Genomic DNA, 21,943 nt, shown 5'->3' with positions numbered 1-21,943 from the left:
ACGTTCAAGATAAAAAAGGAAAAAAGGAAAAAAATGAACATGCTAAGAAGAGACATGAGAGGTGTGAAAAAGACCCACATTAAATTCTAGAGATGAAAACTATAATCTGAGATTTAAAAAACACATACACACCCACTGGATTGGATTAATGGCAGACTAGACGTTGCAGGGAAAAAAAGGTAAGTACATTTGATGTTACCATATAGAAGCTATCCAAAAAGAAACAGAGAGAGGGAGGGAAAAAGACCTAAAAGAACAGTGAGCCTTGAAAATGACATAGAATGGCTGGTTAGGATCTGCTAGATATCTGTGATAACAAGTTTTCAAAAGTAGTATGTAAAGAATCTAACTCTTGGCCATCTTGAGTGGAAGGCAAAGCAGAGAGGAAGATGACTATGCTCAATATACCATATTTGGTATACTTGCCATGGGTTGCCAATCCCTAAGATTTCATTGTCACCTTCCACTTCTCTTTCTCTGTCATGCTCTTTCCCCAGTTGCGGGAGTCATGCCCTTCTTCCTTCCTGCCTGACTTCCCAGGAGGCTAGAGCTCCTATGCCATTTACCGTCATACACACAGGTTTCCACCTCCACTAGAACATCTATACTACAAGAGTTTCCTGTGTCCCTCAAATAGTTTATTCCAAAATCTTCCCAATCTTCTAGCTATGTAAAGCATGTATTTCCCAAACTACATGTGTGTTAAGTATTAACTGATTTAAATAATAAGCATTAGGTTATAAGTGACTACCCAATTTAACTCTCCCATTCAACATTTCAAAAGAGGACACTATCAATGAATTAGCAAGTTAAAAATCATTAATTAACTCAAAAGAATATTTGCCGGATGCTAACACTGGTGATATAGTCCCAATCCTGAAAGAAACTGTAGTCTGATGGAAAAAAACAGAAATACACTCGCAATTACAGTACTGTATAAGCTATAAGAACAATGCATATAGAATGCTACTGAAGCACAGAGGGACAACTCTGTGAGATAGAAAGATTTCTGAAGTAGGTGAAGTCTAAGCTGAATCTAATTTAAAGACAAATTAATCACGTGGGAGAAAAATGCATTCTGGCCCAAAGTAATAAATAATAGTCATGTGTCACTTGATGACAGGGATATGTTCTGAGAAATGTGTCCTTAAGCAAGTGTGTCTTTGTGTGAACATCACACAGTGTACTTACACAAATTTAGATGGTATTGCCTACTACACGACTAGACTATATGGCGTAGCCTATTGCTCCTAGGCCACAAATTTGTAGAGCATGTGACTATACTGAATACTGTAGGCAAGTATAACCCAAACCTAAGTATGTGTGTATCTCAATATAGAAAAGGGACAGTGAAAATAGAGTATTATAATCTTATGGAACCATTATTGTGTAGGCAGTCTGTCACTGACCCAAATGTTGTTATATAGCTGATAACTAACATGAAAAATGTATTTTTTTAAAAATATGAAAATGTATACAAAAAGCAAGAAGGTATAAAATACAGCATATAGATGGAGAAAGGAAGTAAAGAAGAAGAATCTTCGTATTTTCTGGGGCTGGGGAAATAAGAGAGCAAATCAGGGGATTCATTCTATTGTAATAGGGGTCCATGATGACCTGCCAGAACCACTCAAAACTGTCTCTCTGTCATGAAGCTATACGGGAAAACTTTACCTACGCTATAAAGGAAATTGCGAGGTCCTGTATCCCTCTAAGTCAGGGATCAGCAAACTATAGCTTGTGGTTCAAAGCCAGCCCTCCACCTACTTTTATATAACCTGCAACTTAAGCATGCTTTTACGTTTTTAAATAGTTAAAAGAGGCTAGGCGCAGCAGCTCACGCCTGTAATCCCAGCACTTTGGGAGGCCGAGGTGGGCAGATCACAAGATCAGGAGATTGAGACCATCCTGGTTAACATGGTGAAATCCTGTCTCTCCTAAAAATACAAAAAATTAGCCAGCCATGGTGGTGGGCACCTGTAGTCCCAGACACTCAGGAGGCTGAGGCAGAATGGTGTGAACCCGGGAGGCGGAACTTGCAGTGAGCCGAGATCGCACCACTGCACTCCAGCCTGGAGGATAGTGTGAGACTGTCTCAAAAATAAAAATAAAAATAAAGTTGAAAGAATCATATTTTGTGACACATAAACATTACATGGAATTTAAATTTCAGTGTCCATAAATCGTTTTACTGGAACACAGCTATAACTAACCATTCATTTACTTACCATCTATAGCTTCTTCAGTGCTTCATCAGCAAAGCTGGGTAGTTGTGATAGAAACAACACGGCTTGCAAAGCCAAAATTGTTTACTATCTGGCCCTTTACAGAAAAAGTTCATGGATCTTTGCTCTAAGTTAAGAGTCTTTTCAAAACCCAATCTCCTTCACTTAAGTCCCAGTTTGTCTCTTCCAAACTTCTTACAAGGAATCATAATTAACATTAGGAAAAAAGAATACAGTTGTATCATTTGTGGACATAAAAGCATTCATTTATAATATCGTAAAATAATCACTGACTTCCATTACTCAGTGACAGTAACTTTGAGGGATCAGGGCAAGACTCAGAGATTAAAAGACAGGTAGATTCCTGCCAATCAGCTGAGAGCATGCTTTATAGTGGACAGAAAAACAATATTTTATTTATTCTTTTTAGGAGTTCAAGGTATTATCCCTTCATTTTTGGAACTGTAAATTGCCAACACTACTAGATGTTCAATGCGCTATACAAACTGACTAAAGCCAGTTGTATGCAATGGCTCATGCCTGTAATCCCAGCACTTTGGGAGGTCAAGGCGGGTGGATCACCTGAGGTCAAGAGTTCAAGATCAGTCTGGCCAACATGGTGAAACCCTAACTCTACCAAAAAATACAAAAATTAGCTGGGCATGGTGACGCACGCCTGTAGTCCTAGCTACTTGGGAGGCTGAGGCAGGATAATCACTTGAACTCAGTAGGCAGAGGTTGCAGTGAGCCAAGATCATGCCACTACATTCTAGCCTGGGCGAAAGAGTGAGACCCTGTCTCAAAAACAACACAAAAAAGAAACTGACTAAAGCCAAACATGTTATCATAAAACAACATTTATAACAAAGATATGATACTTAATACTCATAACTGTAAAATGATGTTTGCCAAATGCTGGGGAGGAGGCAGGGGATGGAGAGAGGTTGGTTACTGGGTACAAAAACACAGTTAGAATAAATAAGTTCTTGGCCAGGCGCGGTGGCTCACACCTGTAATCCCAGCACTCTGGGAGGCAGAGGTGGGCAGATCACTTGAGGTCAGGAGTTCGACAGCAGCCTGGCCAACATGGTGAAATGCTGTCTCTACTAAAATTACAAAAATTAGCTAGGCGTGGTGGCGTGCACCTGCAGTCCTAGCTACTTTGGAGGCTGAGGCAGGAGAATCACTTGAACCCAGGAGGTGCAGACTGCAATGAGCCGAGATCTGAGCCAAGATCGCACCACTGCACTCTGGCCTGGGCAATAGAGTGAGACTCAGTCTCCAAAAAAAAAGAAGAAGAAAAAGAAGAGGAAGAGGAAGTGGAAGCGGAAGTTGAAGTTCTAATATTCGACACACAGTGACTATAGTTAACAATAATTTATTATGTATTTATTTCAAAATAGCTAGAAGGGGAGATGTGAAATATTCTCTATACAAAGAAATGATAAATATCTGAGGTGATGGGTATCCTAATTACTGATTTGATCATTACACATTGTATGCATGTATAAAATATCATAAGTACTCCATAAATATGTATAATTATGTACCAATAAAACTTAAAAAGTAATCATAATTGATATTTTTACTTAGCAATTAGACATAAATGATAAATCATCCATATAAATTAATGCAATTAGTCCAGGACAGTCAGTAAACATTCTGGAAACCGTATGTTTTCATATCTATGAGGAATAATTCAAGGAAGTAGGAAAAATAAGCAAGGCAACAGAAGATTAAAGGGAACATTCAGCAGTATCTTCAAATATTTGGATTTTATGTAGAAGACATGAAACCACTCAATGTAACTCCAGATGAGAAATCGAGAAGGAATGAGAAGACAATAATGAAAACAGATTTCAGCTCATAAAGAACACTTTTCTACTTTTCATGGCCAACAATGGAACTATTTATCTTATGAGGCTCACAGTATAATGGAAGAGCATGTGAATTTGGGACTAAATAGATCTCCAGTTTGAAACCTATCTCTCTCTGTTTCCAGAGTCACCAGGTTGCCTGACCTCTAGAATCTCAAAGTCTCATGCAAAAAATGGGAAAAACCTCACCTACCTCAAAGATGACTGACCAGTGATACATAATGTGAATAGTTATGTTTGTAAATGTGCTATGTATGTAAAATTGACTGGCACAGAGTAGGTAAGCAAAACCAAAAACTTATTTTAATAACAGTCATTATTAGTGGTGGTTAAGAACAGAAATGCTGGAGCCAAACTCCTTGGGTTTCCTAATTTCTACAACATGGACATTAACAGTACTGCTGAGTAAGTAGATAAGGCTGCTGAGTGGAATAAATGTCCTAAAATATGTAAAGCACTTAAGACAGTGCTTAATGCACAGTATGTACTCTGCATTATTATTTAGTATTATTATTAGACAATATTAATATTTTTATCATAAAATAATATATACTTTATTACATATTATAATAATGAAGCCATTTTATTCAACAATGAATTCCGTTACTGCAAGTGTTTTATCAAAGTCTTAAGTCAGGGATGGAAATTTCAGAAATGAATCAGAGTCTCAACTAAATTAATTTATTCACACATTCAACAAATATTTACTGAATACCCAATACCTACAAGGGGTAGCATACAGTGGCTAAGAATACCAATTTCTAAGCCAGTCTGTCTAGATATCATTCCCCACAAGATCTCTTAGCACCTGTCTGAACTTGGGCAAGTTACTTAACCATCATATGCCTAGTTTCCTCTTTTGTACAATGGAGATAACACAGGGGTACTGAGAGGACTCAATGAGTTAATGAGGGTAAAGTGCTTAGAACAGTATCTGATATTAATGCATCATCAGCAGATATAAAGATTAGCTATTTTTATTATGACTATGTGCAGGGCACTGTTCTACACACTGGGAATACAACAGACTGCTGACGAGGATCCTGATCTCAGGGAGCTTCTGTTCAGGGTTGGGGAGGAGACAGACAACAAACACATAACAATCAATGATAAGAACTAAAATCAGTGACAAGTGAAGAAAAAGCAGAATGAAGGTAGGAGTGATGAGGGAGTGCTGGTTTAAGCTAGGAAAGTTAAGGGAAAGGTCTCCCTTGAGAAGAAATATTCGAGAGTAGAACAAACCACATGGGTACCAGTGGGAAGAGCATTTTGGGCACGCAGCAAAGCAGAAGGGTCCTAAGAAGGAGGGTCTCAGGTATGTTAAGAGAACAGCAAAGAGGCCAGGGTCATTAGAATGAAATACAGCAAGAAAAGGATGGCAGGAGATGAGGCTGGAGAGACAGCCAGATTTCTGATCATGCAGGGTCACAGGATTTTATTCAGAGACTGAAGGGGAGCAACTGCAAGGTATAAACACAGGAATGACAAAATCAGACTTGCATTTTAAATGACTCACTCTGGCAATGACCTCTAATGAATTAGTTTCCTGAATTTAATCATTCTAATAGTAATAGAGAAACATGTAAGAGTCTGGGAAATAGACACAATACATCGTGATGGCAGAATGCAGCATTTCTGACTGCCTAGAAGAGGCTGAACACTGGAGCCCGCTAAGAAGGGTGCTACAATCAAAAGAGCAAAATATTTACTGCAGGGGAGCCTTCTATTTGTGCCTGGCAGATTTCACATACAAAATGTTGGGAGGAAACGTTCAAAAAAGATTTGACAGTGGTTTGGAAATGTTGAAAACAAAGAGTGAGGAATTATGACTTCAGAAGGGAACGTGTGGGATACCAATAATGTCAGATCCCAGAGAGGAACGGTATACCAGAAGGAGACCAGGGTGGGTAAAGGGTGCTGTAGCATCTAGTATGACTGGTTCCCAGAAACTATCTGTCTATTATAAACAGATGTCCAAGAAACAATCCCTAGGTAAGGAATTCCATGATGAAAAGTTCAAATTTGAGAGAGATAAAATTGTTTGCATATGGCAATCTGTGTAGATCAGAGTTTGGAATTTCTCAGGGGAGAACAGAAAACTGGAGGAACAAAACCAGGAATTTGAGCTTAGGCCTTATCACTGAGAGGAATGAGGAATGTCATTACCGTTCAATATGAAGATGTCTTCTGTAGCAATACAAATTTAAGTAGTAGGTTGTCAAATATTAAGCTTACCTAGACCCAACTGCAAAACTAAGGAGAAAGATAAAGGGAAAAAAAGAGAAAAGGGGCAAAAAAAGAAAGAAAAAAGTGTGTGTGATTAGGGGGTGACTAAGACGGAAAAAACAATTTAATGAGTCAAGAGTGCTTGGATTTCATCATAGCTTCATTTATGAAATTCTGGGTATCTTTTCAAGAAAGTTAAGTAATTTTTAGAAAAGCGATACTTTTCAAGAGACAATCTTGGCCTCGGCGAGGAAATGGTTATAACTAAAGATATGGAGCAATGTAGAAGAATTCAGAAAGAAACCAAATCTCTGGAAAAAGTGAGGCTTTTTTTTCATTGTAAAGGAACATAAATTTAGTCTCCAACCCACAATCCTCGCCTATCCTCCAACTCCCCAAATCCTGCAAAGCCCATAGAAAGTGGATAGTGTGCCAAAACAAACAGTGTGGCTGCAGCTGCGTGGATGAAGGGTGGGATGAGGTTCGAGTGGCAAGGGAGCATGACTGGCAGGCAACCGAATGGAATCACTTTAAAGCAGTACCACAAAATGGAGACTAAATGCTGTGAGGACCTCCAGAATTCAGAGAAAATGGGATATGCTTAGCAAAATCACAGAATAGATTCTCTACTCCAATTCCTTTCAAAAACCAGACAAACAAAAACAGGAAAAGAGAAAATGAAACAAAGCAAAACATACCTGCTCTCTTATCTGTCTTTAATTAAAGCATAAAATACCCTCCCTCTTCTCTTCTCCCAACCACCCAGGAACACAAGAGCGAACTGGCAGCAGCTCAGGTGAAAGACTTCAGCCTTCCAGCTACAAAGAGGGGAGATAGCAGACAATGGAACTGGTGATTCATTACAAAAGAATACACTCCAGAGCGGCCTGCTGCCACATGGACTCACTGCACTATTTAAAGGAACAGCAACCCCCTTTCCAACCTCCCTTATTCCTAACACCTTCCCTCCTCTTGGTCCTGATGGAAAACAGATTTTGAAGAAAATGCCAGCAAAGCACTGAGCTGTCCAAGAAAGGGAGGGCTTTGTGTTCCACAGAAACTGGCAGTCTTATACCACAGTAGAGTACAAAAATTTTCTTTCACATCCATACTGTAAAATCCTTTCCTCTCTGCCTAGTCCACTTGCCCTTTCAACAATAGACAGTATAACTGAGTTTGAGTTTGGCTAAACATTTATTTTTTACTAATTAGTGTTGAGGTCATTTGCAATTTTGTTTTTCGAATTTTACACATAGTACAAGAATGATTTATCTTTCCTTCATATTCTACATTGCTATTTTCATAAATATGAGATGCAATAATCTGGTCATTATGCCCAAAAATAAGAGATCTCAGTGAAATACTCCTACAACATATACATGAACAGCCGATAAAATTAATGTTTTATGTATCACATAAGCATGTCTATCTGCTATATTAGAATTTTGTGATTAAATTGCCATTTGCTTTTTAGCAGAGCACTGACTACTTACTATAAATGACAGAGCAGTTTTAATTAAAACAAAAACAGGCCCTATAAAAGTAGTAATAAAGTGCATATGTAGTAATAAAGTGCATACACTGTGCAAATACTGACAAGGATCTAATATGGTATGATGAAAAAGTCATCCACTGAAAGCCCTTTTCTGACAACTGAGCAATGGAAACTGGGGACTATAGAAATGGTATCATCTGAAGATGTAAAGAACCTAGGTAGCAAAACAGTGAAAACATATCCAAACATCTCTCTTACGTTGTAATAAACCATTTAACTTTGATAACCCAGCCGTAACCATCAGTATAGACATTCTATATTGAGAAAGCTTATGTGACAGGTCATTATCAAATGTTGGGATTGGATGTCTGGCTCAAACACAAACATACACACACACACATGCAGGCACAACACAACACAACACAACCACAGGACAAATGAAAGATTTGGCCCAGCTGGTTATTTCCTTTGAATTTTTCCCCCTAGATTACTAACAACTATGTACATTACATTAACACAGAAGGTATATACAACAAAACAAATAGGCTGGAATACTGAAAATTCTCAAATTTGATATTCTATCCTCTCCAGTTGTATAATTTCAGGATGGGCAAAAACTCATAACTTTTCTTCAATATTTAGCACATCCTGATAAAACATGGTGATTTTATTATAAGAATTATTAGGCACCCCAGAATCTCTCTTTCCAGTTTCCATTTATTTCTTCTACTTCTTTCCTAAAATTATGGCTTCTTTAAATACTAATTATTACAACCACAATATTAAGTGTGCATAAGCATGTGCACTCTAACTTCATGCTCACACACACTACACTTACCAGCTCCTCTAGAAACTAAGGTGAAATGTTCCATGAGGCAAAACTCATTATACAAATTTCCATTTTAGATAATTCTTTCACTGGTTTAAAAAATACATAATGAAAAGTCAAGGCATTGAAAATCCTTCAGTAATTGCTAAGAAAGAAGAGAGCTGTTACCCTCTAATATTGCCAGTTAATAAAAATTGAATGAGGGCGCTAAGGTCAAGCAAGTATCATCTCCCAAGCAACAAAGAGAATCCAGAAACAGGATTTCTCTTTTATGTAAAATTTTTTTAAAAATATAAAGCAGTATTTCAAAAGAGGTAATTAGACTGATGATGAGGGGATAAGACATGGAAGAGAAATATTTCAAAAGCTTCTCTGCTTTTCCAAAAGAGGAAGGAGTTTGTTGAAATTTTCTAAACTCAGATTTGGTGAAAAATTACTTTGAAAAGATACATTTGAAACTTCTCTTTCCACCAGGTCACAATGGGAAAATCTCCCTACAGGTTTCCCTCCTTCCAAACAGCACTGCAGGGCATTATATAACTAAACAGGATTCCAGCTCTTAAAATGATGCCTCTATCCTGATAGCTAGCTGGTTCTCTCGCCCTCCGGTGGTGACTGGGAGAGGAAGAGAAGAGAGAATACAAAAAAAAGGGCAACCTCCTTAAAAGGAAAGCACTGTCCAGTGATGAAATTTCCCCACAGAGCATAGAAACCTGGAGTGAAACTGATCTTAAGTCTGAGACTAAAGGACTTGAATGTTCTATAGTGTAAATGATTTCTCATGGATAAATCAGAGCCTCATCATTTCCTCTCAACCTATACATAAAGGAAAAAGGGTAATAGGGCATACAGAAGGATGCTAACAAGAAAAATTGCCTTGCCAGGGAGAACTGTGGAAGAGCATTCACCTTTCCATTTGTCAGGAATGACTTGCTAAAATGCAGATGAGATATTGCCTGGCATAACCAAAGAGAGGCAGGGAGAAAGAGGGGAAAAGGAGGAGGAGAGAAAGGGGGATTGAGGGGGTTGGGGGAGAGAGTGAGGAGGAGTGGGAGAGAGAGAAGAGAGAAGAACGAGAGGGGAGAGAGAGGGAGGAGAGATATCTTCCATTTCCTACTCTCTCTCTTTCAAATGTATTTTAAAGCCTGTGTGATTGTGATTTATACATTCAGATTTGTTCTCCTGTCAAGGAGGGCTCTACCTGCCTCTGTTACACCTGAATGCTCCTACTGAAAATCTTTGCCAGTAACAAAGCCATGAAAATGAAACATTCTTTCCTAACCTTCATTTTTAAAAAGCAGTTTAGAGTAACAGCAAAACTACAATTCCATAGCCAATCCTGAGAAACCAAAGTGAATAAGGAATCAGATTTCCCTACAACACAAATTCTTCTGAAATTCTTAAAAGGAATCCTGCTCCCCTCTTTTTGGCAGTCTACAAGAATCTCTTCCTACCTCTGCAGTCTTTCTCTCCCTCCCTCTTCTCAGAACCAAGACAAAGAGGTAGACAAATCCCCACAGGGTCTTTCCTGAGCTACAGCTGCACAGTACAGGAAACAGGAATCTGCTATGGAGTTGAGGGAGGGGGAAGAAAGGATACGGATACATAACACACACATAAGCGGACTCAACAGACACAGACTTTTCAGCTAATAACAATACATCTGGGCTGTTCTAAGAAGACAATAATAATTAAAACTCTTCTGACTATACTCCACCCTCAAACCTTTATTTAGATCCCAGAGAGGAGAAAAGAAACATACCGAGGAAGCACAAATCTTACCTGAGTTACCATTTTCTTTTTCTCCATAAACCAAACGGATAGATGATAAACCTTTCAAAGCAGCCGTGCTGGGGCACACCTCCACAGCTTTCTTTCCACCCCCCTCCCCCCCCAGTCTAGCTATTTAAGGGTGGGTAATTGATCTCCCTTTATACCGTTTTCCTTCCTTTTTCTTTCTAATGTTTCTTCCTTTCTTTTCTCTTCCTCTCTGGCAGTCTCTCCCCCTCCTTCTTTCTCCAGCTCCCTCCCATATCTCAGGCAGATGGCTGAAGGAAGCCCCACCCCTGAATGCCTAAGGTAATTAATCAGAGTAGAGCCCCACCTCTTCCTCCTCCCCCCACCCCCTCCCAGCAGGCTGACATCTCCCAACTCCAGAAGCAGGCCTGCTGGAGAATGGCAGTTTGGTGTGCGCTGTGCGCACGCGTGTGTGCCTGTGTGCGTGTGTGCGTGTGCGTGTGCGTGTGTGTGTGTGTGTGTGTGAGAGAGAGAGAGAAGGGGGGAGGAGGGAGGGAGGGAGAAAGAGGGAGGGGCAAGCGCCATGTGCTGGCATATTTTAAGGATGCGATGATGGAATTAATTATATAGCACTGGAAGCTTTCATAGCAGCTTACTATAGTTAATACAGATTTAAGAGATTCCAGCCACGAATGTCTAATAAATAAGAAATGAAACAAAATTATTTTTAATATTAATAAAACATTTTTACTGATGTACAGTTTATAGATGCAGTGGATTTAATGAGAAAGATGTGAAGACGTGAGGAGCTATTACATGACCACTAACTAGAAGGTTTTTCAAGGAACAGGAATATTCAAGAACTTGCTTGTCCTAGAACACCAAAACAGCCTAGTGACAGCAAAGGACGAAAAGAGAGGAGAGAGGTAAAGAGAGTTAATTTAAATGATTTTTATCCTACTACAAAAAATCCTGGAGACTCTGAAAAAGGTATCTACAACTATGACTACTTAAGAAACTTAAGGTATACACAAAGGTGCATGCAAATTTCCTTATGGCTTCCAGCTTCAATAAAAATTTTGGTTAACTGAAAATTCACCCTTTGTTTCCTCCAGCCTTCTATGTTTCAGCCTTTATTGAAAAAGATAAATCCTTTCTTAAATATACCCTGGAAATTTTTGTCATTATTGTAAATAGTAATTGTTACAGAGTGCTGTAGATACAGGTTTAGGAGAATATTGACAATAAGAGTTTCTTTAAAGTTCCCTTATTAAAATAATATAATTAAAAATGCATCAAAGATGTGGTTCAGTCCAGAAGTTGGTCTAATTCTGCCCTTTACTAGTGATCTTGGAAAAATCTTTAACCTCTGCATATAAACTTCATAATTTTCCTATTTTATATTATAAAACATTCAAATAAAGCAATTTATAAGTTTATCAGTTGTCTCATAAAATTAAGATTTTCTAATTTTTTACAGCATTCTAATAAATAGGAGCTCATCCTAAAGGATTTATGAGATATTTTAGTTATGCTATGTATTTTTAGGATATACTTTCTAAAAGACTACCCAAAGGTTAAAAAGATTAATTCCAAAATTAAGCTTCCCATTTTTAATTTTTATCTATTTTTATTTTTTACAAGCCCACAGCTAACATCCAAGCTCTCCATTTAAAAAATAAACATCTACAGAAATCTAAATTCAAAATAGCAAATCACACTGAGAATACATAGTTTTTTGCTGTCTCCATAAGGATTGTTTGGCAACATGCAGGACCAGGCTTTTAAAAATGTTCTCTATTGGCCAGGCACAGTGTCTCACACCTGTAATGCCAGCACTTTGGGAGGTTAAGGCTGGCGGATTTCTTGAGCCCAGAAGCTCGAGACCAGCCAAGGCAACATGGCAAAACCCTGTCTCTATTGTGAATTACATTTTTTAAATTTTTAAATTAAAAAAAATGTGTTATATAACACCGTTGGCTGGCACACTACCAATACAACATCATTACACCCACTCCTAAATTAATAAGCATTTTAACAATTCTGAAAGGAACACAGGAAATACAAGACCATCTGTGGAACCTGGAGAAACTGATGTAACATAGTATGTCAGGCTCTATTCTGTGCATTTTACAGATATCTGTATACTTGTAGTATAATCCATAGTAATATTTTTTTTTTTTTTTTTTTGAGACGGAGTCTCACTCTGTCGCCCAGGCTGGAGTGCAGTGGCGCCATCTTGGCTCACTGCAAGCTCCGCCTCCTGGGTTCCCGCCGTTCTCCTGCCTCAGCCTCCCGAGTAGCTGGGACCACATGCGCCGCCACCCCGGCTAGTTTTTTGTATTTTTTAGTAGAGACGGGGTTTCACCGGGTTAGCCAGGATGGTCTCGATCTCCTGACCTCGTGATCCGCCCGTCTCGGCCTCCCAAAGTGCCGGGATTACAGGCTTGAGCCACCGTGCCCGGCATCGTAATAATTTTAAAAAGAATGAGATCTTCAAATATTAAGAAAAATGCTGGGTAAAGTAATATAGATAAGTATTAGGCCTGTTCTTATTTAACACTTTTTAGAAGTGACCTGGAACACAGAATATATAGTACTCTCTGAATTTGCAACTGAAAAGCCAATCAGAAGGAGATAAAAAGCAGTCAAATTTTCTTAAAGACAAAGTGAGTAAGCAGAAAATGGGCAGGTGAGTTTCACTGAAAGCAAGAGCAACCCAGTGTATTTTTGGAAAAAATCTTGAATCATACTAATGGGATAATTGTGTTTTCAGGTTTAATAATTGGAATAAACCACGGAATCACTGTATATCATTCTCTGCATCCTCTGGTTTATTACACTATTCTTCACAGAAAGCCTGGGGCACCAAGAAGATAGAATCCCACCCCCCCACCCCACCCTCACACCTATCCTTAGAAAAGCAGCAGCTACCTTGACGCTTAGGTGTGACTGCAGCCTCTATACATCTTGGCCCCAAGGAGTTTTTTTTGTTTTGTTTTTAAAATGAGGGGTCCCCACATGCAAAAAGTCTAAGACTAAGATAAAAGTTTCCTCGGGCCAGGGATTCATGCTACTTTTCTACATTTAGAACCAATATTTCCCAATGCAAATAGGCTTAAAAATTTATTACAAGAAAGAATTGGTACAAGCTTAAAAAAAAAAGTTACAATGATTTTTCTAAACTCACTGAATGACAGACTCATAGTGAGGTCTGACTGGCACAATGATATTTTGAAGTGTGTCCCTGGCATTATAGAGGACAATTTGCTCCCTGGTGTCCAAGAGAGAGAAGAGCAATTGAGCAGCCTGGGTCTGACCCAGCAAAACTGGAGTCCCCTGGTGGCTGAATGTGTCCGGTAATGTACCAAGGAGAAAATCATTTTAGGACATTGCCTGTATGTGTGTTTGGGAGGAGAGAGACAGGCAGGGGCTGGGAAGCTTTGGAACAGGGTGGGCACAATGAGATGTCAGCTAATGAAGGAGGCCTACATAGACCAATCCCCAGCTTCCAGCACAGTGTCTGGAACCTGGTAAGTACTCAAGAAATAGTTATTAAATAAACAAATGAAGGAAAGAGGCACTTCTCCTTATAGTCTCAACTCTGATTGTTTCCTCAGTGTTTCATCCAATCTCCAGAACCCCAGCTTCCTTTCCTCCATATTACTCAATTGAAATTTACCTGATTAAAGTCACCGAAGACCTCCAGATGATGGCCAAATTCAATGGACATTTTATGTCTTCTTTGATTCGTCTGTGGTATTTGGTATTCCCTTTGGGAAACTCTCACTCTTAACTTAAAATGATACTTTCTTGACTTTCCTCTTTCCCTGTTCACCCGCTTCTCCATCTTACTCTTCTTCCTCTACCATCCTCTCAACTGTTATTATTACTTGCAAGGTGTCATCCTCAGATCTCTTTTTACTGCACACCAGAGGTTCTTAACCCAAAGTGCATGGTTCCTAACATGGGCAGCCCAGTGGAAATTTTTCTTCTTTGCATTTCCATGCAGAGAGGATCTGTAGTATTTATCAGATTCTCAAAAGGGTCTGAACCTCCAAGAAGTTAACAGTGCTGACCACACTTGCTCCAGGTGTTCCAACTCATTCTGTCACTTCAGTTACCAAGAATTTACCCTGACGGCTCCCACATTTCTATTTTTCAGCCCATACATCTCTTCTGAACACCATGTTTCTGTTCTTCCCTTGAATATGGCCAACTATATGGGTAATTCATCCTTCAAGGCTTACTTCAGAAATCCCCTACTCCAGAAAGCCTTTCCTGACCCTACCTGTTCCCACATCTGGTTTAGGTACCCCTTATCTGTGAGCATACTCTACCTTAGCACTTAATCCATGGTACATAACTGTTGGAGTTACTGTTCTGCATAACTATGACTAGAATATGAGCAGTCTGAGGGTAGAAATCATGTTTTCTACTACATCCCCAGTTCTTAACCCAGTATCTGAATACACACTAAATGAATGTTTGTTGAAATAAAATAGTAATGCCTTGATTTCTATTACTCTAGCCATTTATTTATTCACACATGGATATATCAAAATGAAGAGCACCTATGTAGTTACCAAAATATTATAAAAGCATTCTTTCTTCCAAGAGCGTACTTGGAAATATCTTCAAATTTATACATTTACTTCACTTTTTTGTTTTGAGACAGAGTCTCGCTCTGTTGCCCAGGCTGGAGTGCCGTGGCACAATCTCAGTTCACTGCAACCTCCACCTCCCAGGTTCAAGTGATTCTCCTGTCTCAGCCTCCCAAGTAGCTGGGATTACAGGCACACACCACCATGCCCAGCAGTTTTTTGTTTTTTGTTTTTTTGCATTTTTAATAGAAATGATGTTTCACCATGTTGGCCAGGCTGGTCTTGAAGTCCTGACCTCAGGTGATCTACCCGTCTTGGCCTCCCAAAGTGCTGGGATTACAGGTGTGAGCCACCACGCCTGGCCTTACTTCAGTTTTATCTTCAGTATCTTTCAGAAATCTGAAGCTGAAAGGAAGATGCACAAAAAGAGTGGGAGAAAGGCTTTATTTTCAATTTTATTAGGTTAGTTCAGATTCTAGACAAAATAATACCCACTCATTAAAAAAAAAAAACTTTAGTTGTTCTTGTCATATAGAAGTGACTCAACTTCCCTACCTTCCACCCACATACCAGTACTGCTATAAAAGCAGATCTAAGAGTCCCTGTCTAGAAGGCAGGGCTTGCTCCAACTTTCCCAGGCTGCCTCTGACACCCAAGTGAAAGGCAACATTAAAGGGAGAGCATTTCCTGCAATAATAAAAACTTGTTGGTATAAAGGCTCTTCACAGCACGCCCCCAAACAATAACCCTAACTAAGTGTAAATAACAATTTACACCTAACAGATATTAAATACCTTTCTAGAAGCACCTCTAATACAATACCACTTTAATATCCTTTGCCCCAACATTCCCCTTAACATAAATGAAGTCGAATTACAGCTAACTCTATTATTTCCCTAACTTTATTTCTCTAGGCAGAGTTCAGTTATATAGAACCCATTCACCATTCCAAAAAAAAAAGTGAGCATGAAATTTGAAATCAACTGCTTTACATCTTACAGGCTTATAAAAAACAATTCTCATTTATTTCCTGTCCCCCAAAGTCAAACCTTTAGCACAAAACCACAAATAACATAAACTAAGACATCCGTGAGGCCAGGCAAATCAAAAAATTTAATTCACAAATTACTATATGTATTTGCGTAACTTATTCATATCGTTAAGAAATCCCAAACCCCAGATAACTAGAGTCATACAAACAACTGAAAGTATGTGTACACTGTACACATCCCTGTGAGAGATTAAGGAAAAGGTTCTTAAATACGAAAACGGATGGGACGTAAACAAATTTATCAATAACTGGGTTGTCAAGAAGTTAATTCATGATTAATCTGTGAAAACTGAAGAGTGCTGTTTATCCAACAACATGCCATGAATATGCCATGCCTCTATTACTTAGTTACAGGAAACTCTGTTGTCTTGTTCACCACTAATGTCCCTGTGCCTGGCATAGTATCTGGCACACAGTAGGTACTCAAAAAACAGCTGGTACACAATAAACTAATTCAGAATGAGAAAATAAATTCAATTTATATAAATTATATAAACTTGCATATGTTAATAAAATTACATAAACTATGTAAGTATAAACTATACTTGTATATGTTAATATAATTACATAAACTATATAAGTATAAACTTGCATATGTTAATTACATAAACTATATAAGTATAAATTATGTAAGCTAATACAATTACATAACTATGTAAGTATAAACTATATAAGTTAATATAATTACATAAACTATATAAATATAAATTATATAAATAAATTTATATAATGTGTGTGTGTGTGTGTACTGTTAAACACCAAGGTCAACTTTCCATGAAGAAATGGAGAGCCTAATATACTCTATAGGATTTTGCAGACCTGAGCATACCTCAATATCAAAAGTGTCCTTTAGGCTGGGCATAGCGGCTCACGCCTGTAATCCCAGCACTTTGGGAGGCCGAGGAGGTGGATCACCTGAGGGTGGGAGTTCAAGACCAGCCTGACCAACATGGTGAAACCCTGTCTCTACTAAAAATCCAAAAAAAAAAAAAAAAAAAAATTTAGCTGGGTGTGATGATGCCCACCTGTAATCCCAGCTACTCGGGAGGCTGAGGCAGGAGAATTGTTTGAACCCGGGAGGCAGAGGTTGCAGTGAGACGAGAAAACGCCACTGCACTCCAGCCTGGGTGACAAGAAAGAAACTCCATTTCAAAAGAAAAAGTGTCCTTTAGATAGGTAAATTTCTGTCTCATTCTTCTAGATGCCTAATATCCTTAAGCTGTCCTTCGCTACCCTAAACCCTCAAATCAGGAAATTCAGCTATACCTCCAATAATTTAAGACCCTGTTTCCTCTTCCTCCAACTGCCCCGTTCGCCACTTGGATGACAGGTTAAGGAAAACAGCCTAAGGAAAACCTGTGATAAAAGACAATACCCTTAACTTGCACCAAGTTACATTTTAACCATCTGATCACAGGCAGTAAATGTTTAATCCGAAAGAGTGTCTGTAAGAATAATTTCAGGAACAGCTTCTTAAATAGATTTGTCTGCGCAGGGAGACTACATTCATCGTCCCTTAAATCACAAGCAAGCCCGTATCTCCTTGCTCTGCCTGATTTTAAACTAATTTGGCCAGACTAGGTTCTACAAAAATTATAACTAATACCATAATCATTTTCAATGGCACACTCTTAAAATAGGCATGATTTTAACAATAAGAGCAATGAAAGGTCAAGTACCTAAAATACTTTCGAACCTTCTGTTGAAGAGAACTCACTTTGTTTCATTAACTCAAAACTAGCAATTCTAGAAATAACTTAATTAAAAATAGATGTAAAACCTTTCATTAAAAGAAATACTGTTCAATCATGTCCTCCATAACGTCCAACTGCATAACGCATTAGTATGAAACTGCAAGCATTATGCAATGTAAAGCTTGAATTTAACTAAGCATAAGAATATATAACAGAAGCTAAAAGGAACATTTTATAACCGTAGTTAAGAGTTTGGGTAGTAACCAACCATCTACTACTCATTTATAAATGCACTGAAAAAAAACTTTACTTTAAAAAAGTAATAAATAAGATTGTAAAATAGCTTTGGATCCTTCAATTTAAAATTGTTTTTTTAATCCCATTAGCTTTCCTATGTGGTGGAATGGAGAGTAAACCCTTACATTTTAACATCCCATTACCTCCATTTCTAAAGGACCTAATTTCAGATAGAATAAACCTACTAAATGGAGTAAAGCCAGGAAAGTGTAGTTTCAAATACTGTGCACTACATTTATCAGTACTAAATATTAATAACCAAAAAAAAATTGGGGGTGGAAAATTCATCTTTTATGAATACTGATTAGAATTTTGCTGCAAAAGACTTTCATCAATTTCTAAACAGGAACTCTTTAATCCACCCCAAAACTGGGAGGGGTAGATGGTCAATTTCCTTCCTCAATAAATTCAATTACATACTGTAATTATTTTTTCATATATCTCCAATACTTCAATTCACTTGGGAAACATTTTTACTTTTTCAACTTTTTCCTGAAAGAATTGGACTTATGTTAGAGTTACTGTAATTCCCAGACTTTGCTAGTTGTGGGTCAGAGATTTACTGTTCACAGACGTTTCTCATTGAAAGCACATTAATATTTACTTGTAAAAAGATTTCTAATCTAGTCTCATAACACTTCCAGCCTTAAGCTGTTACAAAGACCAAGCTATTGTTTATGTCAGTAGAGATATAGTTCATAGATAAGCGAAATGCACACATATATCAAAACCTCATTATGGTAAGTATAAAATACTCTTAATTTGAATAATCCAAAATAACAGAAAGTTATATCATTAATATAAAACATATAATATAGATCAATGTATTAGAATATAGTTAAAGAGAAGCATAATCACAGCCACTACCATATGATTGCACTACTGATAGCTTTCGACTTGAATGAAAGCTGTGAGTTTACTCCAGAGAGCTTATTCAACAGGCCCAATCCAAAATAGCTTGGGCCTTTAAGCCCAAAATACCTAATAAGATGTACTAGTTAGTCCATTATTTCTTTTAACTCTATGCATTCCCGTCCAACCTGCAACTTAGGTGCTAATTATTAGATAAATGGCCATTTGAAAGAAAAAAACAATTAAAGGAACATGAAAACACAAATAAACTAAAACAAACTGACAGACCAAGTAGTATCTTTAATTCAGAATTAATTGTATTAACTGTTTTTCTTTTCTTATTCTAGGTTTCGATTACAATATTTCAAAAAATCATGATAGCTGAGAGGTCATCCGGCCCAACTCCTTCATTTTAAATACAACAAAACTAAAGTCAAGAAAAATTGAAGTTATTTGAGCACGAACATGGTGGTGTTTAACACTATTGCTGGAACCAGAATCCAGGACTCCTAACTTCAATTTTTCTTACTGTAAGATATTCAGAAATACGCTTGGTAATGACCTAACATTTTCCGATTCTAGACTGCAACAAGTTAACAAATAAGATGTCACTAATCCCATCACAAAACAGTCTAAAACGTTAGACTAAAAATAGTCTTCGTGGGGAAAGATGCCCTCTACTTTATATATTACCTCTCTGGAAAATACAACAACATTTGGAAACTGCCGTCTGTGCCTCTTATCTGCTCAAAACAAAGCCTAAAGTTTATTATAATATGCTGATTTTCTTATGTTACATTTATATTGTTCAGCCCACCCGGTTCAAAACACACACACACACACACACACACACACACACACACACACACACACACACACAGAATCTCTCCAAAGTTTCAAAACTTCTAGGGGTGAATGCCAACCACCTTTGTCTGGCCACCAATACTATAAATTCAATCCTCTTATTACAGTAAATTAGCAAAAAGCATTGGGAAAGCTAGGCCCTCAATGGTACCCGGTCAAAAGACAGAAAGCCTGTAGGCATTTCACTCCACCGTAAAACTTCACATCAATCAAACAGTATCTAGAAATTATAACCCTTAGCTTACCTGGACAACAGGATATTGATAATCCATACAATATACACCATACATAGCAAATGGGAAAAAATCTTCAGATAAGGACAGTACAAAAGGCGTCTAAGTTTTTGCCTTGTTTGAGCTGGCTGTCCTGTCCAAAGGAACTAGGTAGCACCAAAAAAATCCTTCGCTGACCTCCAGTCTACGCAGATAGGTATGCTGGCTCAGCTGATGAAGTCGGAGCTTGGTTGAGACCAGGCCTCCACCCCAATAGAATGTGACAATACACAGAAGAGATGTTCAGAAAAAAGCAGAAAGCTTTGAGTTACTAGTTACAGACTGAAAACTACACTGGAGATTTGCTGTTACTGTCGGTTTTTAAATTGACAACTCAACCAGAAACTCAAGAGGCAGAGAATGACAGCCAGGGAAGGGAACACAGGTTCCTCACACTGGCACACAAACACGGTAGGAAGTCTAAGGTATCCAAGAGCCAAAATAATATATATGTTCCGGGCTTTAAGTGCGTCAGAGAATACTCCCAATCCAGGACACGGAAAGGCAGATGGGACTGGTATTACTACTCTATTCTTTCTTGGGCAGGGGGGCATGTACCCGTGTGCACGCATGCGCATTCTCTCTCTCTCATACACACACACACACACACACACACACCCTTCTCACTGTCTCCAGCAGAGACAGGTGTTAGGATTAACAGTATAAAACCTTTCTGCTACGGAAAGGAATGGGAGAAAAAAGTCACACTGATACATGCAGTAAAGGGATCCCTTTCACGACACTGTATGTTTTTGTATCATTTAACACCTCCCTCGCTGTGCTTTAACAGAGGCTAGGACAGCTGGCAGGATCAGCACTAGAAAAGAAGAAAGTGGCCCCAACTCTGAGGCAACATGAGTCCACTGGAGGCCTCCAGATATGCAGGGTGCACTTGCTCAGCTGTTCCAGTCAAACTTGGAAGGATTAACTCCGGCTGTCTGCAAAAAGGTGGGGGTGGAAAGGTCTTTTCAGAAAAGCCAGTTGCTTTTCTCCTTTTAGGGAGCTGCTATACCCACCCTACCATTATATACAAACACACATGTGCACACATATTTCTCTAACAGATATTAAAAGCAGTAACAAACATAGACAGGTGTTAGGTTTGTCTGACAAAGCACAATAGGTTAAAGAGTTGGCCTTCAGAGCCTAAATGGCCCACCTAAAATCAGATAACTGCTAAGTAATTCTTAGAAAAAGGACATAGAGTGAGCAGACAGTGAAAATAAATGTTTACTAAAAGACAAACCAGTTACAACTATTGATCCCATGAAATCTTCTATTTGGGACAAGCATTCAAAAGTTCAAAATGGTAAATAATTCTAAATAAGTTTCAGGGGCTACGATGCCCCTAATCTTGGTGAGCCAGTAATATTGCAACATGCTTCTGGATGATTAAACCATGAGGATTAAACGCAACTGTGAGGGCATCTGTGAGAATTTAAGTATTACCATGCCATCCACACCCCCCGCCCCATCAGTGTAATTCTTCTCCTTTTATGGTCAATGTAATTTATTTTAGGATTGTTCAGAAGAAACAGATTTTTAAGAGTCAAAATGGCTTTAGCACATTTTGATGGTATTCTTGGTTAAACATTTACCTGAACTCAGTTCTAACAGATTAGGAGGACCACTATACTCGATTATCTTCAATTTGCTGGTATTGATTCTATGTGCATTACACATGAAGAATAAGAATAAATCTATTCAGTACAATTAATAAAACATTCATTGCACATCTATTGCATACAAAATATTGTACTAAGCCCTGGAGAAATGAACACAGTTCTGCTGCCAATGAATTTACAGTTTATGGGAGAAATAGATAAGGACATAGGCCAAGCCAAAAAGCAAAATAATGGTACAGCACAAAACTAAATATTGTAAGCAACTTCTCATACACAGAAAAACGTTTTTTAAAAA

General features: G+C 38.2%; 1 protein-coding gene across 50 annotated transcripts in view; it reads right to left on the bottom strand.

Moving 5' to 3' along the window:
- RBFOX2 (RNA binding fox-1 homolog 2) overlaps window positions 1-21,943 on the bottom strand; it is a 296,488-nt gene that overhangs the window by 92,759 nt on the left and 181,786 nt on the right. For 8 of the 50 annotated variants that reach the window (XM_074003860.1, XM_074003867.1, XM_074003866.1 and 5 more), the window contains exon 1: window positions 10,435-10,829. The exons of 39 other annotated variants lie outside the window; for them this stretch is intronic. In XM_074003860.1, the coding sequence (XP_073859961.1) occupies window positions 10,435-10,461 (27 nt within the window). In that variant the 5' untranslated portion in view covers window positions 10,462-10,829. Of the gene's footprint in view, window positions 1-10,434; window positions 10,830-19,996; window positions 20,530-21,943 lie in introns of those variants that run through there. 3 more of the 50 variants (XM_074003868.1, XM_074003864.1, XM_074003865.1) reach the window with 1 other exon arrangement.

This window comes from Macaca fascicularis, chromosome 10, assembly GCF_037993035.2.
Source record: "Macaca fascicularis isolate 582-1 chromosome 10, T2T-MFA8v1.1".
NCBI lineage: Eukaryota > Metazoa > Chordata > Mammalia > Primates > Cercopithecidae > Macaca > Macaca fascicularis.
This window is presented reverse-complemented; position numbering and strand designations above follow the sequence as displayed.